Source organism: Prionailurus viverrinus, chromosome B1 (assembly GCF_022837055.1).
Source record: "Prionailurus viverrinus isolate Anna chromosome B1, UM_Priviv_1.0, whole genome shotgun sequence".
Classification (NCBI taxonomy): Eukaryota; Metazoa; Chordata; class Mammalia; order Carnivora; family Felidae; genus Prionailurus; species Prionailurus viverrinus.
In genome coordinates this window covers 76,776,544-76,804,418 of record NC_062564.1, presented here as the reverse complement: position 1 = coordinate 76,804,418, position 27,875 = coordinate 76,776,544, and the positions used below count along the sequence as shown (strand labels likewise).

General features: G+C 34.2%; 1 protein-coding gene across 5 annotated transcripts in view; it reads right to left on the bottom strand.

Annotated features, from left to right (window-relative positions):
• LRBA (LPS responsive beige-like anchor protein) overlaps positions 1–27,875 on the bottom strand; it is a 787,622-nt gene that overhangs the window by 625,902 nt on the left and 133,845 nt on the right. For all 5 annotated transcript variants that reach the window (XM_047856873.1, XM_047856874.1, XM_047856875.1 and 2 more), the window contains exons 14-17: positions 21,330–21,498; positions 15,647–15,726; positions 13,982–14,044; positions 11,874–11,971 (exon numbers count right to left, since the gene is read on the bottom strand). In XM_047856873.1, coding sequence (XP_047712829.1) covers positions 11,874–11,971; positions 13,982–14,044; positions 15,647–15,726; positions 21,330–21,498 — 410 coding nt within the window. The remainder of the gene's footprint in view (positions 1–11,873; positions 11,972–13,981; positions 14,045–15,646; positions 15,727–21,329; positions 21,499–27,875) is intronic.

The following is a 27,875-nucleotide window of genomic DNA, read 5'->3' as shown; positions in this document are numbered from 1 at the left end:
AGACAGTATGGTATTGGCAAAAGGGAGAGCAAAGGTAGTACAACGGACCAAAGATACTCTTTTTATTTAAAAAAAATTGTTTTTAATGTGTATTTATTTTTGAGAGAGAGAGAGAGACACAGAATGCAAGCTGGGGAGGGGCAGAGACAGAGGGGCACACAGAATCTGAAGCAGGCTCCAGGTTCTGAGCTGTCAGCGCAAAGCCCAACTTGGGACTCAAACTCACGAACTGCAAGATCATTACCTGACCTGATGTCAGCCACCTAACCAGCTGAGCCACCCAGGCGCCCCTCAAAGATACTCTTTCAAAACACGATGCTGGAACGAAAGGATATCCACATTCAAATAAATGAATCTAGACACAGACCTTACACCTTTCATAAAAATTAACTCAAAATGGACCTAAATGTAAAATGCAAAACTATAAAACTCCTAGGAGACAACGTAAGATAAAACGTAGATGACCTTGGGTATGGTGATACAAGATACAAAACCAAAGACAATCCACAACAAAATAACTGATAAGCTGGACTTCATTAAAATTAAAAACTTCTGCTCTTCAAAAGACAATAGCAAGAGAATCAGAAGACAAGATAGACTGGGAGAAAATACATGTGAAACACACATCTGATAAAGGACTGGTATCCACAGTATACAAAGAACTCTTAAAACTCAACAATAAAAAAAAAAGAACAACCCTATTTAAAAACGGACCAAAGAACTTAACAGACCCTTACCAAAGAAGATATACAGATGGAAAATTAGCCTATGAAAAGATGTTCCACATTATATGTCATCAGAGAAATACAAATTAAAACATTGAGATACTACTACACACATCTATGAGAATGGACAAAACCCAGAACACCAACAACGCCATGTATGTAGAGCAGTAAGAATTCTCATCCAATGCTGGTGGGGAAACAAAATGGTATAGCCACTTTGGAAGATAGATTTTGGCAATTTCTTACAAAACTAAACATATTTTTACCATAGGATCCATCAATCATACTCCTCAGTATTTACCCAAAGGAGATGAAACCATGTCCATACCAAAACCTGCATACGCATATTTATAGCACCTGTATTCATGACTGGCAAAACTTATAAGCAACCAAGATGTCTTTCAGTACATGAATGGATGAATAAACTATGGATATCTCAACAATGGAATATTATTCAGCACTAAAAAGAAATGAGCTACCAAGCCATGAAAAGACATAGAGAAATCTTTTTTTGTTTTAAGATTCATGTTTTTTTTAATTTTTGTTTTCTTATTTTATTTTATTTTATTTTTGAGAGAGAGAGAGAGAGTTTGAGTGAATGAGGGGCAGAGAGGGACAGAGAGAATCCCACAAGGTCCAGAGAGAGAGAAAAAAAGAGAGAGTGCAGAGCCTGGAGGGGCTGGAAATGAACCACAATCATGACCTGAGCCAAAGTTGGATGCTTAACCAAATGAGCCAACCAGGTGCCCCAACATGGAGGAATCTTAAATGCATATTACTAAGTGAAAGAAGCCAATCTGAAAAGGCTGTACGATTCCAAACATATGATATTCTGGAAAAGGCAAAACTATGGAGATAGTAAAAAGGTCAGTGGGAGCCAAAGATTGGGGGTAGGTGTGGAAGGAATGAACAGGCAGAGCACAGAGGATTTTTAGAGCAATGAAAATACTCTGTATGATAACCAAATGACAGATACATGCCATTATACAGTTGTCCAAATCCACAGAATGTACAATACCAACAGTAAAGCATAATGTAAACTATGGACTTTGGATGATTATAATGTGTAAATGTAGGTTCACCAACTGTAAATTCTAATGGGTGTGTTGATAATAAGGAAGAGTATACATGTGTGGGGACAAGAGAGTATATGGGAAACCTCTATACGTCCCTCTAAATTTTACAACTCTTCCAAAAAAAAAAAGTCTTTGAGAAAAACTTGCTTATCTCTACTAGTTATTGTTCCTTTTAATGAAAGCCAAAAAATGAGAACAAATTAAAACATTTAGAAAATATGGTGATTTATACTACACCCATAAATGTACTTATGCAAATTGTATAGCATAAAGCTGGTTCTGAGTCACTATTTTTTCCTCTACTGCAGACTTAACAATGCCCTTTGGAAGTTACCACATTTAAGATCAATACAAAGAAAGCACTGTTTAGTGGTAACACATATTTAAATCCGTAAATAATTCTCACCATGGAAAGCAAAGGAACAGGAAAATGAATGATAATGACAACAGGTAATGAATGACAATAAAAAATAAAAAGCAAAAGACTGAAACATAAATGATATCTAAAACAAATTTCATAATCAATTCTCAAAATTTACATAATAATCTAAGTTTTTAAATAATCTCCAAGGGCATTCAGCCAACAGACCACTGATTTGAACATAAACAAAGCATAGAAAAATTTGAGTATCATACACAATTTGAGTAAAAAAAAACCATTCAATTAATTCATTATACCATTTCCTCCTTATAAACATTTAGAAAAAAATCTGAAAAGTTTATGATTATTTTAAAATACTAAGATTTTCAACTATCCTCCTAGATAAAAATTTTAATGCTTAATAACTAAGTCTGAAATGGGGCACCTGGGTGGCTCAGTTGGTTAAGCATCCGACTTTGGCTCAGGTCATGAGCTCACGGTTCGTGAGTTCAAGCCCCACATCAGGCTCTGTGCTGACAGCTCAGAACCTGGAGCCCACTTTGGATTCTGTGTCTCCCTCTCTCTGCCCCTTCCCCGCACACACTCTGATGTTTAATGTAAACATTAAAAAAATTTGTCTTCAATAACTAAGTCTGAAAAAACATAACTATGAACAAAAAGTAAAGACCTTGATCCTCTAGTAGCTGACAGAAATGAAATATGTGAAAAGAACTTTGTTTCCTATTAAAACATTAATTAAAAGCATCTAGGTCCATAAACATTGTAATCTCATAAAATGAGATATGTGAAACTGGTTATTTTTAATTCAAATTGTATTTAAAAAACTGTAACATTCAATTACTGGGACAACACTATTATGTTTATAAAAGTTTTCCTTCTATGATTTAAATTAAGTAAATAAAAATTAAATTATTTGTAAAAGAAATATTAACATAAGCTTAATAGCAGTTTAAAAACCACAACACTCAAAGATATTTTAACATAGAATTAATCTATGAATGCTATAGCTTAACTTAAATAATCTTTGGTTAAAATTACAATGATTTCACCAGAAGATGAACTCTAGATAAAACTGTAATTACTTTCAAATTTTTATTAGTATTAATCACATGAGAAGACCAAAATTAATAGAATAAGATCCATATACCTAATATTTATCCTAAAGTAATTTTTTAAGTGTTGAGTATTTTTCACTAAAGCAGAATCCAATTAGTTTATATATCTACTAAACATAACCACTAAACTTTGAAAAACCAAAGTGAGCATGTTTTGCTTTCTGATCAAAGTTTAGTCCCTATTTAACACAAAAACCATTCTTCACATTAGAACAGGAAAATCCTGTACCATTTCAATGACATTTATATATTTTTCTAACTATTAAAAAATTTATAAATATATATACATTTCTCTATTGGAAATAGAAACAAAAGTAGAAAAAGATGATAAAATTAATCCATAAGAAGCACTATTAAAATTGGGGAATGTTTTCATATAATCTATTTTACTCTGACCATACATATAATCATATAATAAAATACACACGGACATTATATATATAATGTATATATGCACACACATATACATCTTTTTTCTGAATTGAAATGTACTATGGCATGTACACTATAGCAGTTTCAATGAAGAAAATATTCAGGTAATAGAAACTCCAAAAAGAGTAATTTGAAAAGTAACAAATTATTTCAATCTGTTCAGAGACATAAAAACATATGATTAAAGCTCATGAGACTCAAAAATTAAAAATTTGATACTTAAAATTTAAACAGGGACTAGGAAGTGAATGACACTGCATCAGAACACATAGGAAGAATATGTGTCGGAAATAACGTCTAAATGATGTGATGGTGAAAAAGAATTTATATTTAACAAATAAATGAGAAAGTTTATGTCATTTAATGGAAATTAAATTGCCACTTAAAATTTAGAAATGCTACTGACTTCTATTATGCAGTGTGGCATACCTGTATTATCTTGCATCAGGAAAGACTATCTTCCCTCCAATTTTCTCCATTTTTTTCAATTTGAGTCTATGTCACACTCCATTTGACTTTCAGTTATTATGAAAGCTTCACTAAATATATCTGCGCCCTTTGCATGTTGGCCTTTAAAACTTACGGTAATATATTTTAGGCAGCAATGTGACCATAAACAGATAATGAAATTATATATCAATGCTCCATTTGAATTCCGTCTCTTTAAATCATGAAAGAAATTAAGAAAGAAGTTAAAAAAGAAAGAGCTCAAAAAAGAAGAACAGAAAGATGGAAAGAACAACAGACAGGCAGACAGACAGACAGACAAAAAAGAGAAAGAAAATCTACAATTCACACAATCTCATACTGAATTTTGGACCCAAAAATTATTTCCACAGAACTCCAATTAGATTTAAAGGAACTACCTACCCATCATTCCCAAATTAATTCCGTTTTCTATAACTAATATAAATATTCAATACATCTCTTTATTCAGTGTTTTTTAAAAGTAGTTGAACCACATATAGACAGGACTAATTATTCACATTTCCGTATATTAGCCCAATTTACATATTTTTCAGTTGTTCACAATAAGTAAAAGACTGGGAAAGTACCAAAATTTAAAGCATACTATTTTAAAAAAAAAAGCAAAAATGACTTCCATTAATGCCAACATGGAAGTCAGCATGTCCCTCCACAAAAAAAGACAGAAATAAAATTAAACAACACTTTCACATGCAACCATTCAACCAACAAAGCAACAAATTGAGAGGCATTAATTCTTGAGAAATTACTACACACTGAGGTAAGAAAATCAAGAGTTACAAGAAAACTAGGTTAGCAATAAGTAAACAATTAGGATATTTCAATAAACTATAAAAAAGCATCACATGGCCCCTGGGTGACTCAGCTAGTTAAGCGTCCAACATCCACTCAGGTCAGGTTCTCATGGGTTCGTGAATTCAATCCCTCCATAGGGCTCTGTGCTGACAGCTCAGAGCCTGGAACCTGCTTCAGATTCTGTGTCTTCCTCCATCTCTGTCCCTCCCCCACTTGCATACATGCCTCTCTTGCAAAAGTAAAATAAACATTAAGAAAAATTGTTGGGGGAGGGTGCGCCTGGGTGCCTCAGTTGGTTAAACACCAGACTTCAGCTCAAGGTCATGATTTCACAGTTCATGGGTTCGAGCCTTGCGTGGGGCTCTGTGCTGAAACCTGGAGCCTGCTTCAGATTCTGTGTCTCCCTCTCTCTCTGCCCCACCCCACTCATACTCTCTCTCTCTCTCAAAAATAAACATTTTTTAAAAATTTTTAATTAAAAATTTTTTTAAAAAAGAAATACAAGAATCTAGAGTTGAAAAGTAAATAAGAAAAATGAAAAATTCACAAGAGGCACTCAGTAGCAAATTCATATGGCAAAAGACAGAACCTGTGAGCTTTGAGAGCTTTAAGACACAATCTGTGAGCCCAAAGAACAAAGAGAAAACGATGGAAGATAAATTAGCAAACTTTTAGAAACCTGTGAGACAATGTAGTATTCCACCATAGCTATAATGCAGGTGCCGGAGGAGGAGGAGGAGGAGGACAAGGACGAGGAGGAGGAGGAGGAGGAGGAGGCAGAGGAGAAGGAGAAAGAAGAGGAAGGAGGAAGGAGGAAGAAGGAAGAAGAAGGAAGAAGAAGGAAGGAGGAAGGAGGAAGGAGGAAGGAGGAAGGAGGAGGAGAAGTGGCGGCAGCGGCAAGAAAAATTTCTGAAGAAACCATGGGGAAAAATCTGGCAAAAAGTGATGGAAAAACATTAACTTGCAGATTCAAGAACTCAATAAACCAAAAAAGGATAAAAACAAAGAGGATCACAACTAAGCAAAATAGTCAAAATTCAAAGACAAAGAAAAAAAGCTTAAAAGCATCAAGAGAAATAGGACTCAACCCAAAGAAAACAACAATACAAGGATGACATCTCATTGAAAATAGTAGAGGCCAAAAGTCAATTAAATCACAAAGTGCAAACAGAAAGCTATCTGTTAAAATTTTACATCCAGAATAACTATTATCAAAAAATTAAGACTAACAAAAGTATTTTCAGATGAACAGACTGGGAAAATTCATTACTAACAGACATGTCTTACAAGAAATAAAGTCCACAAAGAAGAAAGGAAATGTAATATCATAAAACCATTAAATAGAAAATAATTTTTAAAAAATGAAAAAAATCAACAGGGAGTTCTGGTTCAATGAAGATGGAGTGAAGCTAATTAACAGCCTCTCAGTCTTACATATTAGAACGAAAACCACAAGAAAAACTGCAAAAAGCAATTTCCTAAGTACTAAACAAAAGCAGCTGCATTGGTGTAAAGGAGGTAAAACTTGGGAGAATTACCCACTATGAAGGTAAGGAGTCTCAATTTTTACTTTTCCCTTCTAAATCTGACCCAAAAGTGAGCCTTTATTTCAGAGGTGGATGTCAGAAGCTCAGCTGGCAAATAATGTGACAAAAACTGTCCTTTGGTTAGGGGAACTAACAAAACGGGTTTGTACAGGTGGTGGGGTGCAGGGAAGGAGGACACAGGGTGTGGTGTAGACCTGAAAAGAAGGAAATGGGAAAGAAAGATCCTCAAAATCTTTGTAAAAGCCCATAAAAACCCAAGGCTAACCCAAGAGATATACTTGCAAGGGGCAGACAGACCAGAACAGCAAAATCTTTCTGTATTGAAAAAAGACTTGAATTATCACCCAATTCTTCACCTAATTCCTGAGTACATTATGTGCAAAAAAGACACAAAGCAGGACAAGACAGGTTTTTTAAATGAGTGATATCTGTAACCCCTACACACAGAGGATAAGTAGAACTTGTAGTCTGACCCTTCTTATTAAAACAAGCAAAACATCAACATTTGTTAGAGGATTTTAACAAAACACACAGTTTATAAAAGATAACATTCACAACGTCTAGGACACATTAAAAAGTTACTCAACGTACAAAGAAGCAAGAATATGTAATCATTTCTCACAGGAAAAGACACTGAACAAATGCTGATGAGATGGGCAAATTGTTGGAACTATCACACAAAGATACAGTTGGTTGAGTGTCCAACCCTTGATTTCAGTTCATGATCCCAGGGTTGTGGGACTGAGCCTTGCATCAGGCTTTGCACTGAGCATGGAGCCTGACTAGGATTCATTCTCTCTCTTTCTCCCTCTCTCTCTCCCTCCCTCTCTCCCTCCCTCTCTCCCTCTGCCCCTCTACCCTGCTCATGCTCTCCCATTCTAAAATAAATACATACATACATACATACATACATACATACATACATAAATACATAAATAAATAAAATTGTAAAGATATGGAAAAATTTTTAACATTTTTCTTCCCTTACATTCTTTAAAACACATATAACAAGTGTAAATAAAAACTGTAACATTATCTATAGAGACTAGCAATATATTATGTGTAATAAGAAACAATGGTGGAGGAAGGGGCACCTGGATGGCTCAGTTGGTTAAGCTTCCGACTTCGGCTCAGGTCATGATCTTGTGGTTCACGAGTTTCAAGCCCTACGTCAGGCCCTGTGCTAACAGCTCAGAGCCTGGAGCCTGTTTTGGATTCTCTCTCTCTCTCTCTCTCTCTCTCTCTCTCTCTCTGCCCCTTCCCCTGCTCGTACTCTCTCTTCCTCTCTCTCTCTAAAATAAAACATTAAGAAAGTTAAAGAAACAAACAAACAAACAATTGTGGAGGTTAAAGGGACAAATAAAACTGAAATGGTTCTAGATTCTACGTGAAGAGGTAAAATATTAACTCAAAGTAGACTGAAATCTCTAGTGCAACCACTAAAAAGATTACCAAGATAGATATAAAACCAAAAATTAATTTTTAAAAGAATACTAAAGGAATTCAAATACAAGGAACACAGGAAAAGAGAAACAGATGGGAAAAATTATACTGGGACAAATAAATAATAAAATGCTAGGTGCAAATAAAGCCTTATCAGTAATTATGTTAAAAGTAAGTAGTCTAAACACAATGAGAAGACTTTCTCAGAATATAGTTTCAAAACTAAAAAATTCAATTATACTGTGTGTTTTAGTAATAGTTTTCCACAAAAGAAGAAGCAACAGAATGTGTATATAGAGAAAGCCAAAACATTTAAGGAATTGGCTCTCACAATTCCGGAAGTTTGATAAATCCAAAATCTGCAGGGTAAACACATACTCTGGAGATTGAGAAAAAAGTTATCAAGTCCAAAGGCATACTGTTGGCAGAGCTCATTTTTATTGGGGGAGATGAGTCTTTGTTCTATTAAGGCCTTCAACTGACCTGATGAGAAACCTACTTTTCTCAAAGTCCACCAATTTAAACATTGATCTTATCCCAAAAAATGCCTTCACAAAAATACCCACAATAACGTTTGACCAACTATCTAGGCACTGTGACTCAACCATGTCAACACAAAATTAGCCATCACAATGTGTCAATAAGAAATTCAACTGAATACAAAGATACAGATAGGGGCACCTAGGTGGCTCAGTCCATTAAGCATCTGGCTCTTGATTTCAGCTCAGGTCATGATCTCACAGTTCACAGATTCAAGCCCCGAGTAGGGCTCTGCACTCACAGAGCTGAAGCCTGCTTGGGATTCTCTCTCCCTCTCTCTCTGCCACTCCCCCAGCTCACACGCACTTGTGCTTTCCCCCTCCCTCCTCCCCTGTCAAAAGGAAAGAGGAAGGAAGGAAGGAAGGAAGGAAGGAAGGAAGGAAGGAAGGAAGGGAGGGAGGAGGAAAGAAATAGGTAAATTAAAAGTATAAGGGGAAAAAAGATATACCACGCAAACCAAAAGCAAAAGAAAGCTGGAGAGCTATATAAATATCAAACTAAGTAGATTTCAGATGAAAAAATAAGTTCACAGATACAAAAGAAAATGATATAATTATAAAAGCATCAGTTCACCAAAAAGACATAAATAACAATCCTAAAATATAGGCATACTTAACTTCAGAGTTAAAAATACATAAAGAAAAATAAACCTACACAAAAATGAAAATGGAAAAAACATAATTATAGTCGTATTTCAATAATCATATCAATAAATGGTAGAAGAAACAAAGCGTAAGAGCATAGAAGATTTGAAGAACACTGCCAACCAAGTCAGCCTAATTGACATTTACAAAACAATTCCATGCAGAAACATCAGAATACATATACTTTTCCAGTGCACATGGAATATTTAGTCATATATACCATACACTGGTATGGTACCAGTATGGTACACCATAAACCAATTCCCAATAAATGTAAATGAATTTAAGGCATACAAAAATACTTGCAGGCCACAATGGAATCAAAATTCAAATATTAAAAGATCTCTGGAACACACTTCTTTAAGGCACATGGATAATACATGAAATTAAAGGAAAAATAGAAGCATTTTGAACAATAAAAATGTAATTAAAGTAAAAGTGCTTATGAAGAAATTTATAATAATAAATGCCTATGTTCAAAAAGTCTTAAAAAGTGAAACAATAATAAATTTGATCAACTTCTTGTCAGAGTGATCTGAAACAAAAATTATCAGTATCAGAAATGAGAGATGTCACATCACTACATGTTCAAGAGAGAATTAAATGCAAATAAGAGAAAAACTATACAAATAAATTTGACCATTTAGATAAAAGACAATTTCTCAATAGAAACTTATCAGGGGCACCTGGGTGGTTCCCACTCTTGATTTAGGCTCAGGTCATGATCTCTAGTTCATGAGTTTGGGCCCAATGTCCAGCTGTGCACTGGCAGCATGGAGCCTGCTTGGGATTCTCTCCCTCTCTGCCTCTCCCTTGCTTGCACTCTCTCTCTCTCTGACTAAATAAACATTAAAAAATAAAATGTAAAAAGAAAGGAAACTTATCAAAGCTCATCACAGAAGAAATAGGTAAAAAAAAAAAAAAAAAAAATAGCCCTGTATTTATTAAGGAAATCGGAACTGTAGCAAAAAACCTCTCTACGAAGAAAATTTCACACAAAAATAACTTCACTGGTAAATTTTACCAAACATTTAAAGAATAAATAACAATTACTCTATACAAACTCTTCAAAAAAGTTGAAGAGTAGGAAATACTTTCCAAATCATTCTATGAGGTAAGCATTTACTCTGACACTTCAATCAACAGACTCTGAGTAAAGCAGATTACCCTCCATAATTTGAGTGGGCTTCATACAACCCGTTGAAACCTTTAATAGAAAAGAAGACAGGCACCTGGGTGGCTTAGTTAAGCTGGCGACTCTTGATTTTGACTCGGGTCATGATATCATGATTCATGGGATCAAGCCCTGCATCAGACTCTGTGCTGACAGCGTGGAGCCTGTGTGGGATTCTCTCTCTCTCTCTATCTCTCTCCCTCTCCCTCTCTCTCTCAAAATAAATACACATTTAAAACAGAAGGAGAAGAAAAAAAAACTAACCTCCCTAAAAAAAAGAGGGAATTTTGCCAGCAGATTGCCTTTGGACTTAAACTGCAACATCAGCTCTTAAATCTCTAGCCTGCCGCCCTCCCAACCATGTAAATTTTGGACCTACTGGCCTCAACAATCACATGGGCCAACTCCTTAAAATCAATCGTCAATCAATCAGTCAATCTCTCTGTCTCTCTCAACTGGTTCTTTTTCTCTAGATAACTCTAAAAATACACTCCCTTAAGGATAACATATAAAGCCATCTTCTAATAGCAAGCGAGCATTGAAAAGTACTAAAAAAATATTTGAAATAGAGAACTGATGTGGGAAATTTACTGTAACTAGATCATTAGTTACCATAGCTTATCATCTGGCAAAGTTGTTCTTAAAACTTTTGTGGTCCAAAATCTTTTTATTAAATGAATGATTTAAAACAAAAGTATTCTGGTTTTGTTGTTGTTATGGACTAAATGTATACCTCCCAATTCATATGTTAAAGCCTTAATACCTAGTATGGCTATATTTGGAGATGGGGCTTAAAAGGAAGTAATTCAGATAAAATGAGGTCATAAGGTTAGGTCCTTGATACAACAGAAATAATATCCTTATAAAAAGAGACAAGAGAGCTTTTTTTCTCCCTCCAGAGAGCTTTCTCTCTTTCTCTTCCTTCATACACATATAAACAGGTCATGTGAACACACAATGGGAAGGTGGCTATCTACAGTTTGAGAAGAGAGCCCTTACCAGACACCACACCTGCTGATACCTTGATCTTAAATTTCTAGTCTCCAAAACGATAAGAAAATAAATTTCTGTTGTTTATGGAACCCAGTCTATGATATTGTGTTATGGAAGCCCAAGTAGATTAATACAATGATGATTTAGGATTGGGTATAAAGGTAGTGATATTTAAAAGGGAGGAAAGAGATCTTTTCTTGCGCCACAAATGAGTACTACTGTTCTAGGATCTAAAGATAACACTGTTAAAGAATTCAATCTTACAATACCTGTCTAACAGCACTAGCCATACAAAATATTCACATGATTTATTTGATCAGTCTTCACAAATTAAATAGTAACACAGCCTCTATAAAATTAAAGATTTCTTAAAAAAAACATAACACATAAAACGGGTCTTATATCCTAACTCATTTATAATACATGATCCATTAGTACTTCCCATATGTGAGAATCTTCTATCATTTCCAAACTAAACTCTTATATTAAATATAATTAAATCCCTGATATACAACTCCTACCGTAATCCATTCCTCTGGTCAAAAGCAGGAATCATAGAGTTAGGATGTTCTGACATTAATGCAACAAGCAGTTGTAGGACATCCATTAGATTGTCGTCCTAAAATCAATGTAGAAATTTTTTAAAACAAGGAAAAAATAACTTTTTTGAACACTGTATACTTCCAAAACAAAAGAAATTCTAACTTAAAATAATAAGTAGATATATGAGCAATATATACGTGTTTTTAACAAACTGGTTCTTAACAAACCAGTTTGTTATATATATATATTGAGCAATATATACTTGTTTTTAACAAACTGGTTTTTAACAAACATATACATATTCATCTGTTTAACTCAAAATACACATCACCAAATAGTCACATAGTTTCTTAATCAAAGAAACAAAACCCCTCTTATAATACAGTATCAAGATTTCCGAAAACATATTCTATAGATATACTAACATCTGACCAAACAGGATTTTTTTAGAGAAGGTATATACATCAAGAAATTGGGGGAAGCGAAAACTAGGTTATTTTCTTTTTTATAGCAAAACATATTACAGTCTTTAATAAGGTAACAGATGTTGTCAATCTGGTGGCAGTGTTGGGGACAACATATGTATCATTTCCTAATTTTTTTCACCTGGACCACTTTATTCACTGACCCTCTCAAGAAACTAGTTCCAACAGTAAGCTTTGGAGGAAATAACTGAACAGTTTTCATATATTATTTATTGACAGTAGTGAAAATATAGATGATCATAAATGTTTGCTGAAGCAACAGACTACTGTATATAGTATAACTTGATAATATTGACAGAATAGCACAGAAGCATATGTAAGTTGTGAAATACAAAAAAAATTCCAAGAAATCCTATACATCCTTGGTTAAATATTCCAGTATGTATGCATATTATCAGAACCAACTTGGGCAATAATGACCCAAAGAGGAAAAGGGAAGCAGCTATCAAGAGCTAGTTATCTCTTGCCTTGTCTATAGGTTTTTGCCCACTGCTCTGGAGCTTTGGTTTTGGCACCTATTTGAATATCTAATTTTCAGTAAGCTAAGCAGATAATCTAGAGCTAGGGCACTGAGGCTTGGGAAAAGTATTATCTGAAGGAATTGAAAGATTCCTGAATTAACGAAGTAAGAGAAAAGGGAAGATCACTGTGACTTCCAATTTCTCTTTTATGAAATACTTCAGTCCCTTAGGGAGTCAGGATTAATAAAAAAACAAAATCACATTTTATTGGATCAAGACCCATGTCAGGCTCTGCACTGACAGGGCAGATTCTCTCTCCCCTTCTCTTTGTGCCCCTCCCTCCACTTGCATGCACAGGTACTCCCGAAATAAATAAATAATAAATAAACAAATAAACAAACAAATAAGTAAATAAAGATGTTTAAAAAAGCAAAATCATATGCAAAAACATTACTAGGAAATTCAGTTGAAAAATCTTCAACTATTACACTGAGTAAGGAAAAAAATGCCCTAATCAAGAGGAAAAAGAAAGCACAATCACTAATATTTGAGTCAAACATGATCCAATCAAGAAATTTAAGCTACTTTTCTACCTCAATTAAGATAGGTCAAAATAATATCTCTCATTTATTAATGATTCACAAACACATTATTTCATACTATAACAGATATTTATTAAAGCACAAGACATGAATTATAAAATAGAAACGTAAATTATCATTTAAAATGCTGTGCTTAACATGAAATTCCATCAATTCTGAATTTTAATTATTTAAAAAATATTTAATCCAATTATTTAATTAGATTACATTGGCATGTTTTACATTTATATTCTATTTTTCCATATGTTACACTGGTTCCTAGAAATACAAAAAAGGTATTCTTTGGCATACTTTCTTATTCATTCAATAAGATCTAATTTCAAAACCTTTTAAAGCTTTTCATGATTATTCTCAAAGCCATCTGTGATAACACAGGGTATTTAAATGAAAGTTGCTAAGATTTAGTTCCTAAATACATTTACTCCCCCAATGATAGTCATATAATTAATGAAAGATAATTTTAACTTTTTTACTTTAAAAAAAAATGACACTACAGCTTCAAAATATAAAATCCCAAAATATAAAATTCAAATGTTACCTCATGCATAGTGAGTAGGTAATTAAGAATGGCCTGTAATTCATCTTCCTTTACTCCAGAATCCTTTAAAAACATAATATAAGTATCTTAAACTTACATATAAAAAACTTTTTTAAAAAGGGAAATACTGTAACATTTTTTCAACCTGGTCAGTTGCAATAAATACACAAAGATATAATCACATAGAATCTAAATTTAAAATATGTACTAGGCGAGGGGTGCCTGGCTGGCTCAGTCAGAAGAGTGTGTGACTCTTGATCTCAGAGTCATGAGTTCAAGTCTCACACAGGGTGCAGAGATTACTTAAAGAAAACTTTTTTAAAAAAGTATTAAAAAGATATGCAGTAATCAAGGCTGGGTAAAAGTCAAAAGAAGTAACATCAGTATCCTGTTTTCAGAACCATATATGATAAGCTATCCAACAGAGCTATAGAATTCTGAAGAAAAACAATAATTAATGTTAAAGAGTACTATCAACAGCTACCACTATATCAAATACAGAAGACAACTTTTCCATTTCTTTTTTCTATTAAATTTAGAAAGTAAATGAATAGCTTCTAAAATTACCAGCTAAAACATCAGGTATTAAAAACTGAGTAGTACCTTCCCTGAGGTTTAAAACACAATCCTTTTAATATGAATTCAGTATTTAAATTTTCAACCTATCCTATCAATTTATTAACAATAAAACAAAGCTGCAATGAGAAAGAGAATTACAGGGGGCGCCTGGGCGGATCAGTAGGTTAACCATCTGATTTTGGCTCAGGTCATGATCTCACAGTTCATGGGTTCGAGCCTCGCGTTGGGCTCTGTGCTAACAGCTCAGAGCTCGAAGCCTGCTTTAAGTTCTGTGTCTGCCTCTCTCTAACCCTCCCCTACTTGCATTCTGTCTCTCTCTGTCAAAAAAAAAATAACCATTAAAAAAATTTTTTTAATAAAAGAAGAGAATTAGAAAAAAAACACTAGAAAAATTTTTTAAAAACAAAATTCAAGGGATAAATTTTTTTATAAATGGAAATAAGGTATCTGAGTCTAAAAGATATACTAAAAGCTTGGTCCATGTAACATAATATTAAATTCTAAAAAATAATACAATGACGACAGGTAACAGGGAATAAAATATTGACAAAAAATTCATTTATGTATTGTTATCTTATAAAACCAAAACACCTTCTTTAAAAATAATAAATATTATTTTACTTACAACAGAATTAAATGGGACAAAGGCAAGCATTTCTAAAGGCTGATATATCTTCCTGGTATATTTATACAGGGAAATTATTTCTCAAAACCTGAATGTCAGGTACAAGAGGGCCACTAAAAAGTAAAACTCCTAGAAGAGTTTTGTTGACTACTGTATCACTACTGCCAAGAATAATACTTAGTACTAAACAGAAACTCAGTAAATATTTGCTGAATAAAAGAATGAATCCACTTGCACCCCTACAGAAATTCATAACATATATTACAATTATCTCCAATTCTGCAATAATATATATCCATAAGTGCACAAGAAAGAATGAAAAACATAGAAAAAAGTATCTTTCAGAGTATTTTCCAATGTATAATCCTAGGAATCCAGCAAAGAGTAAATAGACAGTATCTTACGTGAAATTAAAAGTTAAAATACAGAACATGCCAAAGTAAAAGTAAATATAAACTTACCTTCATCACTAACTGCTTAATGAACATCAATAAGAATGCTCGTAGAGAAAATATTTCTTTTTGATTAGGTCGCGGTCCATCTTTGGAAAAAAAATATATACATGCACACTTAGTGTTTCAAAGACCTCAAAGCAAAGAATAAAATTGTCTTTCTAATAGTTTCTGTACATTTATTTGAGAAACATAAAAGTGAGCCACCTAAAGGGACTTAAGCCTCAATACTATCATTTAGAACTGAAAAGATAGAGTTTCCCAGACGAGCAAAAGCTAGAGAAGTTCATTACCACTAAACATGCTCTGTAAGAAATATTAAAGGGACTTTTTTAGGCAGGAATAAAAAAAGGCCATAACTAGAAATAAGAAAATATCTGTAAGAAATATTAAAGGGACTTTTTTAGGCAGGAATAAAAAAAGGCCATAACTAGAAATAAGAAAATATCAGAAAGAAAAAAACACACTGGTAAAGGCAAACATATAGTAAAGGTAGGTGATCACTCACTTGGAAAGGTAGTATAAAACTCAAAGACCAAAGTAGTAAAATCAACTCTATTCTACAATAATCAGTTAAGAAATACACTAAATAAAATGTTTAAAATATGGTATCAAACTATGAAATATTGGGAGATGAGGGGAGCAAAAATGTAATACTTTTAGAATGCATTTGAACTTAAGGAATGACAACTTAAAATGAACTTCTATATACTTAGGTTTTTAGATTTGAAGCTCATGGCAACCACAAAGAAACCTTTGAAACACAAAAAACAAAAAGAAAGGAATCCAAAAATAACACTAAACAAAATCATGAAATCACAAGGAAAAATAGCAAGAAGGAAGAAAGGAACAGAGAAGTACAAAAAAAAAAAAAAGTCATTTAACAAAATAGCAATAAATATGTATCAGTAATAACTCTGAATTTGAATGAGTAAGAAAAAAAAAAGGTGGGGGGGCCTGGGTGGCTCAGTCAGTTAAGGATCTGACTTCAGCTCAGGGCATGATCTCGCAGTTTGTGAGTTTGAGCCCCGCTGACAGCTCAGAGCCTGAAGCCTGCTTCGGTTTCTGTGTCTCCCCCTCTCTCTGCCCCTTCCATGCTCACACTCTGTCTCTAACTGTATCAAAAATAAATAAACATTAAAAAAAAACTAAAAAAAAAAAAAAAAAAAAAAGACCCTCTATATGCTGCCATCAAAAGACTCACTGCAGATCTAAAGATACACATAGACTAAAAGTGAAGTGATGGGAAAAGATATACCATGAAAACAGATATGAAAAAAAAGCTGGACTGGCAATACTTATATCACACGGTAGAGACTTTTCAAAAAGCTGTAACAAGAGATAAAGCACATTACAAAATGATAAAGGGATTAATCCAACAAGAAGGCATAATACTTGTAAATATTTATGTGCCCAACATTGCAGCACCTAAATACATAAAGCAAACATTACCAAACAAAAAGGGAGAACCTGACAGTAATACAATAATAGTAGGGGATTTTAACACTCCCCTTACATCAATAGACAGATCATCCAGACAGAATATGAATAAGAAAACACTGGCCTTAAATGACACATTAGACCATATACACTAAACAGGTATGTATAGAACATTCCATCCAAAAAACCCAAGACACATCTTCTCAAGTACATGAAACATTCTCTAGAATATTAGCATGACAGACCACAAAACAAGTCTCTTTAAATAAATTTAAGAAGACTGAAATTGCAGGAGCACCCGGGTGATTCAGTTGGTTAAGCCTCCGACTTCAGCTCAGGTCATGATCTAGCAGTTTGTGGGTTCAAGCCCCGTGTCAGGCTCTGTGCTGAAAGTTCAGAACCTGGAGCCTGCTTCAGATTCTGTGTCTCCCTCTCTCTCTCTGCCTCTCCCCAAGGCATGTTCTGTCTCTCTCTTTCTCAAAAGTGAATAAACATTTTAAAAAATAAATAAGATAGGGGCGCCTAGGTGGCTCAGTCGGTTGAGTGTCCGACTTCGGCTCAGGTCATGATCTCACCGTTCCCAAGTTCAAGCCCCATATCGGGCTCTGTGTTAACAACTCAGAACCTGGAGCCTGTTTCAGATTCTGTGTCTCCCTCTCTGTCTCTGCCCCTCCCCAACTCGTGCTCTATCTCTCTCTCTCTCAAAAATAAATAAACATTAAAAAATATTGTTCAAATAAAATAAAATATATTAAATTAAAAAAAAGACTGAAATTGGATCAAGCATCTTTCCAACCAAATGATATGAAACTAGAAATCAATTACAAGAATAAAACTAGAAAAAAACACATACATGCAGAGACCAAAAAACATGTTACTAAAAAACCAATGGGAGAGGTGCCTGGGTGGCTCAGTCAGCTAAGCACCTGACTTCGGCTCAGATCATGATCTCAGGGTTTGTGAGTTCAAGCCACCCATCAGGCTCTATGGTAACATCACAGAGCCTGGAGCCTGCTTTAGATTCTGTATCTCTCCCTCTCTCTTTGCCCCTTCCCCACCCACCCTCTGTCTCTCAAAAAAAAAAAAAAGTTAAAAGTAAATAAAAATAAAAAACCAATGGGCCAAAAAAAAAATCAAAAAGGATATTCGAAAATACCTTGAGACAAATGAAAGTGAAAACATAATGTTCCAATATCTATGAAATGCAGCAAAAGCAGATCCAAAAGGGAAGTTTATGTCAAAACAGGCCTACCTCAAGAACAAGAAAAATCTCTAAGAGGACATACAGATGGCCAACAGGCACATGAAAAGATGCCCAACATCACTAACCATCTGGGAAATGCAAATCAAAACCATAATGAGACATCACCTCACACCTGCCAGAATGGTTAAAATCAAAAAGACAAGTAATAAATATTAGTGAGAATGTGAAGAAAAATAACCTTAACACACTGTTGACAACATAAACTGGTGTAGCCACTATAGAAAACAGTATGGAGATGCCTCAAAATATAAAAATTAGAATTGCCATACAATCCAGCAATTCCACTTCTAGGTGTTTACCCAAAAAAACTATGAATTTAAAAACATTTGCATCCCTATGTTAACCACACCATTATTTACCATAGTGAAGACACAGAAGTAACCTAAATGTCCATAGACAGATACAAGGATAAAGATGTGGCGAGTACATACACACACACACACACACACACACACAAACACGACACACTCAGGAATATTACTCAGCCATAAAAATGAAAACTTGTCACTGTGACATGTAGGGATAGGCCTAAAGAGTATCATGCTAAGTGAAGTCAGAGAAAGACATACTGATAATTTCACTTATATGTATAATCTGAAAAACAAAACAAATGAACAAAGTAAAACACTCATAAGTACAGAAAACAAACTGACAATTACCAGAGGGGAGGAAGATGGCAGGATAGACAAAATAGATGAATAGATCAAGAGGTACAATTTTCCAATTATAAAATAAATTCAAAGAGATTTACTATTCAGTTTAAGGAATATAGTTAATAATATTGTAGCAACTTTATATGTTGACAGATGGTGACTAGACTATTGTGGTAACCATTTTGTAATGTATATAAATATCAAATCACTATGTTGATACTAATACAATACTGTTCGTCAATTATTCCTCAATTTAAAGAGTTTTATGCCTCCTAGAAAGACATTCAATCTCACATACAATTGTATATACAATGTTTCAAATGTACAAAATGGGTTATGCTGAAACTATAATGAAGAAGTTTATTTTTGATTAAGGTTAAATGAATTCTAAAACATGAAAATGAGGCAATAAAATTCATACTCAATAACAATATGCACTTATATTTTGCTTTAAAAGACTCTGAGAATGTTAGTACAGTAACAGAAGTTTACAAAGAAAAAAGAAAAGGAAAATCTAAACTTTATATGTGAATTTAGTAAGAAATAAACTTCTACTGTTACTATTGTATAAGCTAATACAAAAAATTTTTAAAGTACACCTCAACACAGTTTGGTTCATTTAGAAGGGAATGTTATGTTGACTACCTCTGACATCTCCTCCTCTTCTTGAAAAAGTCCTTGGTCACACATGGCTCACATTAAAGTCAATTTTCATGTCTCAAACAAATAATCCTCAAGTAGAATGCTTTTGAAACCAAACCCCATTGTTGTAAGATCCTAAAGTTAGGTACCTGTTTGCCCCGTATTTTCTGCAATTCCGCCCCCAACCCCCTGCCACTAATCACTATCTACAGCTAGTTCTTAGACCACCAAAGCACAGGACCACCATGACCTCAAACAGATCAATTAAAATAGGAAGAAAATTGCTTAAAACTTTTTCCACATGACAATTCCTAGACAAAGAATAGGAGAGAGTTACTGAGTTACAACAGAATTAATTACAAACTCTGTTCAGCTCTCTCACTTGAAGTATGAGACTTCCCCAAGGTCACTAATCAGTCTATAAAATAAATGCCAGAATACAAAGCTAATATTCAGCACATGTACATGATACAGCTACATCAGGAAATTACGATCTAGCTCTACATATGCTACAACCTTACCACCTTAAAGAGATCATACAAATTCTGTGTGCACTCATATCTTTCTAAATTATACATAGTGTATTCTCTAAGAATAAGCAGAATTTATTTTGAAATGGATAAAGAAAGCTTCATACTAATATGAAACCTTGTGTTTGTAAATCACTGAACAGCCAAAGCATTTAAGTACAGTGACTCTCCAGCATCTATTTCCTGATTTCAAGCAGCAGCCCTCAATTTTTATCAAGGTACTGAACCCATCCTTGCTCTCAGATCATGTATTTCAGAGGTGGGACAGGCTTCCATGCCCATGTACAGGCAATCAGAAAAATACCTGCCACATAGACTGGACACATGATACAATCAGAGCCAATGAGCAGCAAAAGACTTTTGCTGGAAATGTTCAATACAGGCAGACACTCTTCTGCTGGACTTGTAGTTTTAAGGTTGTGAAGGTGGAGTGGCTGCTAAAGGGAGAGAATACATGAAAAGAGCCAACAAAGAAAAACTGGGAAATGGAGAGAGACAAACTGGGTTCAAGAGCCATATTCTGAATCCTTGCACCATGTTTTACTAAAAATGCCAATTTATATGAGGTGATTAACAACACCCTTTTACAACAACAGCCAATTTAAAGTAGGTTGTACTTACAACCAAAAGATCCACCATTTATCAAAATTTTTATTTTGATCCTTCCCATAAATTTCTGACATGATGAATGAATATTATCTTTCCAGTAATTTCCTGATTGATTATACAGGGAAATAATTACTGAAATTTTATAAGTTCATTATATTATTTATTAGAAGTAGATACTCCCCTACTTCCATAAGAAATCTCCATTTCCCAAAAAACATGGTTTTTAATTATTCTCATTATGAGAATTAGCTTCTGCATCAACACCATATGCTAATATAAAATTTCTTCACATTTTCAGTGCCTTAATATACACTCTGCAAACAACTTATACCAGCAGCAGTAGCATTCTTCTATAAAAGTAGCTAGTTTTTATTTGAAGTAGCGAGTTATTAACCTCTGTCAATCACAATTCAGTACAAACTATTAAAATTATTAGTAAGATTAAAATATAATTTTGCCATGATGATATTCAGAAAAACTTCAAGAATAATATATTATTGGTTAAAACAAAGAAAAACAATCTATGACAAAATATGTAGGCTGAGATAATATACCTAATCCTTTTGGGGTGATACCACTTCGATCCTGAGGATTCACTGCCCAGTAGTAGTACTTCAGTGTATGCATGATGAGAAGCACTGTTCCAACTCTCCGAATGGCATTATATATGTTGACTGTACCAATGAATTCCGTGGACAGGTAAGTATAGAGTGTCAACTGAACCTAGAGAATCAAAATGAAGAGTTTACATCAAGCAGCCGAGCATTTTACCCATTTCCAGTATATGTTCAGGCTAGTTGCGTGGACCATACTTTTTCCATGAAGATGCTGATCTTGATGGTAACAAGTTACCATGTTAAAAGGTAACAATAATCACAGGCACATGCATACATATACACACGTAAACACACACGTTCCTTATAAAACTAAACCAAGTAAATGCTTCTTTAAATAGTAGCATTATAAAGTAATCATCCCAAAATATATCAAATTTTTACAGCTATCCCATGAAAATAACTAACTCCTAATTAATTAGCACTTACTCATAAGCATATATAACTTATTTGTATAGTAAGTTTACTCTTCATACTATGCACAGTTGTTTTAAAAAACTGGAAATTTTCTTGGTTTTGCAGAAAATTAGAAGCTAGAATAACTCAAAGAAGAAATAAAAAAGTAGGAATAACCTGAAAGGGGGAAAAGCAGAAGTCAAAAGGGATATAAAATGTAAAGCCTACTTTAAGAAATATTTATTAGAAAAACAGAATTCTGTTATAACAGCTCATTGCTACAAATATAATCTTAAGATTATAATTTCTCAACATGTTTATCAGTTTTATCCTCTAATTAGAAAAGGATTCTAAAGGGGAACCTGGGTGGCACAGTTAAGCATCCAACTTTTGGCTCAGGTCATCTCACAGTCTGTGAGTTCGAGTCCCGCATCGGGTTCTGTGCTGCCAGCGCAGAGCCTGGAGCCTGCTTCAGATTCTGTCCCCCTCTCTCTGCCCCTCCTCTGCTCACGCTCTTTCTCTTTCTCTTTCTCTTTCTCTCTCTCTCTCTCTCTCTCTCTCTCTCTCTCAAAAATAAATAAACATTTGAAAAAAAAAAAGGATTCTAAAGGGGCACCTGGGTGGCTCAGTCGGTTAAGCGTCCAACTTCAGCTCAGGTCATGATTGCACTGCTCGTGAATTCGAGCCCCACTTCAGCCTCTGTGCAGACAGCTCAGAGCCTGGAGCATGCTTCAGATTCTGTCTCCATCTCTCTGTCCCACCCCCCTCTCTAATAGAAAAAATAAAACAAAAAAATTTTTAAATAATAAAAAGGGTTCCACTAGTCTTATTTCCAAATAAATCATCTCAATAAAAATATAAAAACTAACTTCAAAATATAAGCTCTTATTATTATTTTAAAAGAGAGAGTGTCCAAGTGGGGGAGAGGGGAAAGAGGGAAAGAGAATCTTAAGCAGCCTGGGATCATGACCTGAGCTGAAATCAAGAGTCAGATGCTCAACCGACTGAGCCACCCAGGCACTCCTAAGCTCTTAATATATAAAGAAACACAGGATAAAGAGTGGCAGAGTCTGAACCACCTAAAATTTAAGCCTAATGATTATAGCGTACAATACTATACATATGGTATATTCCAATGACTCGCAGAAAAATAATATTATTTTCATGCAGCTAGTATCATTCAAATGGACAGGCCCAGTTTACTTGTCAGTGAGGCTATTTAACACTTTGTCACAACATTTTCTTACACCATTCACAAAAAAAAAACTCAAAATGGATGAAAGACCTGAATATAAGCCATCAGCTGCAGCAATTTCTTACTTGACACATCTCCAAAGGCAAGGGTATTAAAAGCAAAAATGAACTACTGGGACTTCGTCAAGATAAAACTTACACACTGCAAAGGAAACAATCAACAAAACTAAAAGGCAACTGATGGAATGGGAAAAGATATTTTCAAAAGACATATTGGACAAAGGGCTAGTATCCAAAATCTATAAAGAACTCACCAAACTCCACACCCAAAAAACAAATAATCCAGTGAAGAAATGGGCAGAAGACATGAATAGACACTTCTCTAAAGAAGACATCCAGATGGCCAACAGACACATGAAAAGATGCTCAACGTCACTCTCATCAGGGAAATGCAAATCAAAACCAAACTGAGATAACACCGGTCAGAGTGGCTAAAATAAACAAATCAAGAGACTATAGATGCTGAAGAGGATGTGAAGAAACAGGAACCCTCATGCACTGTTGGTGGGAATGCAAACTGGTGCAACCACTCTGGAAAACACTGTGGAGGTTCCTCAAAAAATTAAAAATAGATCTACCCTATGACCCAGCAATAGCACTCCTAGGAATTTACCCAACGGATACAGGAGTGCTGATGCAGAGGGGCACTTGTATCCCAATGTTTATAGCAGCACTTTCAACAATAGCCAAATTATGGAAAGAGACTAAAGGTCCATCAGCTGATGAATGGATAAAGAAGTTGTGGTTTATATATACAATGGAATACTACTTGGCAATGAGAAAGAATGAAATATGGACTTTTGTAGCAATGTGGATGATAAGTGAAATAAGTCATACAGAGAAAGACAGATACCATATGTTTTCACTCTTATGTGGATCCTGAGAAACTTAACAGAAGACCATGGTGGGGGCGGGGGGGGGGGAAGGGAAAAAAAAGTTACGGAGACGGAAGGAGGCAAACCAAAAGAGACTCTTAAAATCTGAGAATAAACTGAGGGTTGATGGGGGGGGAGGGGGGTAAGAGGGAGGGGAAAGTGGGTGATGGGCATTGAGGAGGGCACCTGTTGGGATGAGCACTGGGTGTTGTATGGAAACCAATTTGACAATAAATTTCATATTGAAAAAAAAATACTTTGTCACATGGTTCAAATTCTTGACGATGCTATTTAAACCATTTAGAAAATATTTACATCCAACTATGCATAATGACGTATTATGGAAATATAATGTCATACACACTGTCCCTCAGTAGATAAAATCCAGTTGAGAAAATGAAAAATAGACATAAAGTTAAGTGAAAAACAAACCTATTGAAATATAAAGATGACTTAAGAAAATTATTTTAAAAAGCATCTGGAAGGGCGCCTGGGTGGCGCAGTCGGTTAAGCGTCCGACTTCAGCCAGATCACGATCTCGCAGTCCGTGAGTTCGAGCCCCACGTCAGGCTCTGGGCTGATGGCTCAGAGCCTGGAGCCTGTTTCCGATTCTGTGTCTCCCTCTCTCTCTGCCCCTCCCCCGTTCATGCTCTGTCTCTCTCTGTCCCAAAAATAAATAAACGTTGAAAAAAAAAATTAAAAAAAATAAATAAATAAAAAGCATCTGGAATTAACACATTTATAAAGGGGTGTCTGAATGATTCAGTAGGTAGAGCACACTTCGTCTCAGAGTTTTAAGTTCAAGCTCTGCACTGGGTATAGAGATCACTTAAAAATAAAACCTTAAAAAAAATAAGAAAGAAACAGAAGTGTGTAATTATTACAAAATAAGTAGCAAAGACTTATTAGAAACTATCGATTTGGAGGCCAGAGAAATTATTATAAGATAAGCAAAAAAGCCCAACTAATAAAACAGGTATTAAGGTAGGCTTTGAAAGTTAGTACTAAGATAGGTAGACAGAACCAAAGACGATATTTCAAACAGGGAAAATGGTAGATCATACAACAGGCTTCCCAAGATCTAGAACAATGCTCTTCAAACCTGATTGTGCATTAGCATACCTGAAAAATATTTTTTTAAATGCTGATGCCTGGGCCCTATCCCAGACCAATTAAAAAACACAATGTAGGATGGAATTCTGATTTTGATTTTTTAAAAAAAACAAAACAAAAAAATAAAACCTCTCCCAACAGGTTCTATCATCAGCCAGGACTGAGAACCATGGCTCAGGTATAATGTTTTTAGCATAATGTTTTACCCACTGAGGATAACTGAGTTTTTAAGCTAGAAAGCTTAGAAAAGAGTATTGACATGAAGACTTAATGCTAGAAAAGAGACTACTATATTCTGAAAACAACTGGAAGCTATTACACATTTGGGGGCTAAGAAATGATCTGATGAGAGTTATAAACATAAAAATTATGGCAAAAAAAAGTCATAAAAATAGGAAAAACTGAAGAAAGTCAGTTTATTGAGAATAATACTGTAGTAAAAGAAAAAGGCTTTAATAACACATTGACATGAATAAGAATGGGGACCTCAAGATTATTCATATGCTAACAATGAATAAACACTCCTCATTTACTTATTATGTAATTTAGTAACCATATAAATTATATGTGTTAATATCAGTCTTTCCCATTACATTCTATGAGGGCAAGAATTAGAGCTGTCTTGTTCACTGAATTAGAGCTGTCTTGTTCACCACAGTATCCATAGTGATAAAAATTACCCAACAAATGAAAGTAACCTTCCATTAAGCACCCTTTTCAAAAGCAAAGGTTGATTCATACATATATGCCTTCAACTTTGGTAACCGCAGGTGAAATTACCATGAAGCTAATGAAGTTTAAACTTTATGCTCACTCATCTATACAGGTTCTCTGCAAAACCCTAAACCTCATTTGTATGCATTATGTCATATTCTTTTTCTTAAAAATTTCCACCCTCCCTCTAATTGTATAACATTCAGACCAAACAAACATTGGAAAACAAAACAAACCTTGCTAGAACTATCTTTATAATAAAATTAAGGTAGATTTAACCCCTTATGGATATACAAAGCAAACAACTAAAACAGAAGGAAAGTTTAATATTAACATAACCACTGTAATTTCTAAAAAGGAAATTAAAGAAAATTATTAACCAAGAAAAGGTAAGAAACAGAGTGCAGTAATACCAGGAACCTAAGAAAATGATATAATGAATTTTTTTTAATATTCCTCTATTACTAAGTATCTAATAAGAGGCTTTTTGACCACATCAAAAGAGATCCAAAGCCTTACAAATATGCTGCTTAGTGGACAAAAAAAGTGTCCGGTAAAAGGTTTAAAAAGTAACCTGAAACAATCTTGAAAAGAAATAAGATTGAAGGTCACAGAAGAGAAAGAGGTCAAATTTGAACCCACAGATTAAAAGGTACAGCCTCCAGCTGCCTCCTTTGATTATTTCCAAATGGCAATCACAGTCAGCAGCTGTTTTTCTCTTTAACATTTGAAAAGACCAACTGAAAATAAGATACTATGACTCTAGAAAAGCAAAAAAGTCTGATTTTTTTTCCAACAACTAAAATAAGTACCTGTTATTCCAAACTAAACAATGATAAACATTCCAAGTGGATCAAAAGGGAGAAGTGGAGAGAGGAAATAAACAGGTTTAAAATAATACAATGTCTAACAAAAACTTCAGATAGGGCATATACAATTATGCAATTTAATGAAAATTTGTTTCAAGTTCTGCTTAACACTACCACTATCAATATTCTTAAGACAATTTAATACAACATTAGGATTTACAAAGGTTTATTTATATACTTTATTACAAATTCATTTATATTCATTTAGAAGTAATTGGTTTGTTGTTATAGTGCTAAATAAATTATTGTACACAAATATAATTGTATATAATAATTTAAATTCATGTGAATAAAAATGATTAAATGAGACCAGTATACATTAGAAGCCTTCAAAAATGGTGACATTTCAGCTATTTCTGAAGAATTAAACTCACAAATATGTATACATACATATATATGCATTGATATGTATGCATATTTGCAATAGAACAGAGCTACAATTGATAGGAAATATTATATTTACATTGGAACTTTCCAGCTTTGATTTATATTTAGCAAATGAAAGTCAAATATAATTTGTATTTAACAAAAAATAAAGATTATAGCTGTTTTTTAAAAATACTGGCACTGCTTGGTAAGAATATGCAATGGGAAAAAGTCTCTTCAACAAATGGTGCTTGGAAAACTGGACAGCAGCATGCAAAAGAATGAAACTGGACCACTTTTTTACACCATTCACAAAAATAAGCTCAGAATGTATTAAAGACTTAATGTGAGACCTGAAATCTTAAAAATCCTAGAAGACAGCACAGGCAGTAATTTCTCCGAGACTGGCCATAGCAACATTTTTCTACCTATGTCTTCTGAGGCAAGGGAAATAAAAGCAAAACTACACTATAGGGACAACATCAAAATAAAAAGTTTCTGCATAGCAAAGGAAATGATCAACAAAACTAAAGGCAACCTACTGAATGAGAGAAGATGTTTGCAAATGACCTATCCAATAAAGGGTTAGTATCCAAAATATATAAAGAACTTACACAACTCAACACACCAAAAAAATAAACAACCCAATTAAAATTGGGCAAAAGACACGAACAGACATTTCTTCAAAGAAGACATCCAGATGGCCAACAGACACATGAACAGACGCTCATCACTCATCATCAGGGAATTGCAAATCAAAACTACATGAGTTATCACCTCACAACTGTCAAAATGGCTAAAATCAACAACAAGAACCAACTGTCAGCAAGGATGTGGAGAAAAAGAAATACTCTTGCACGCTTAGTGGGAATGCAAAATGGTGCAGCCGCTGTGGAAAA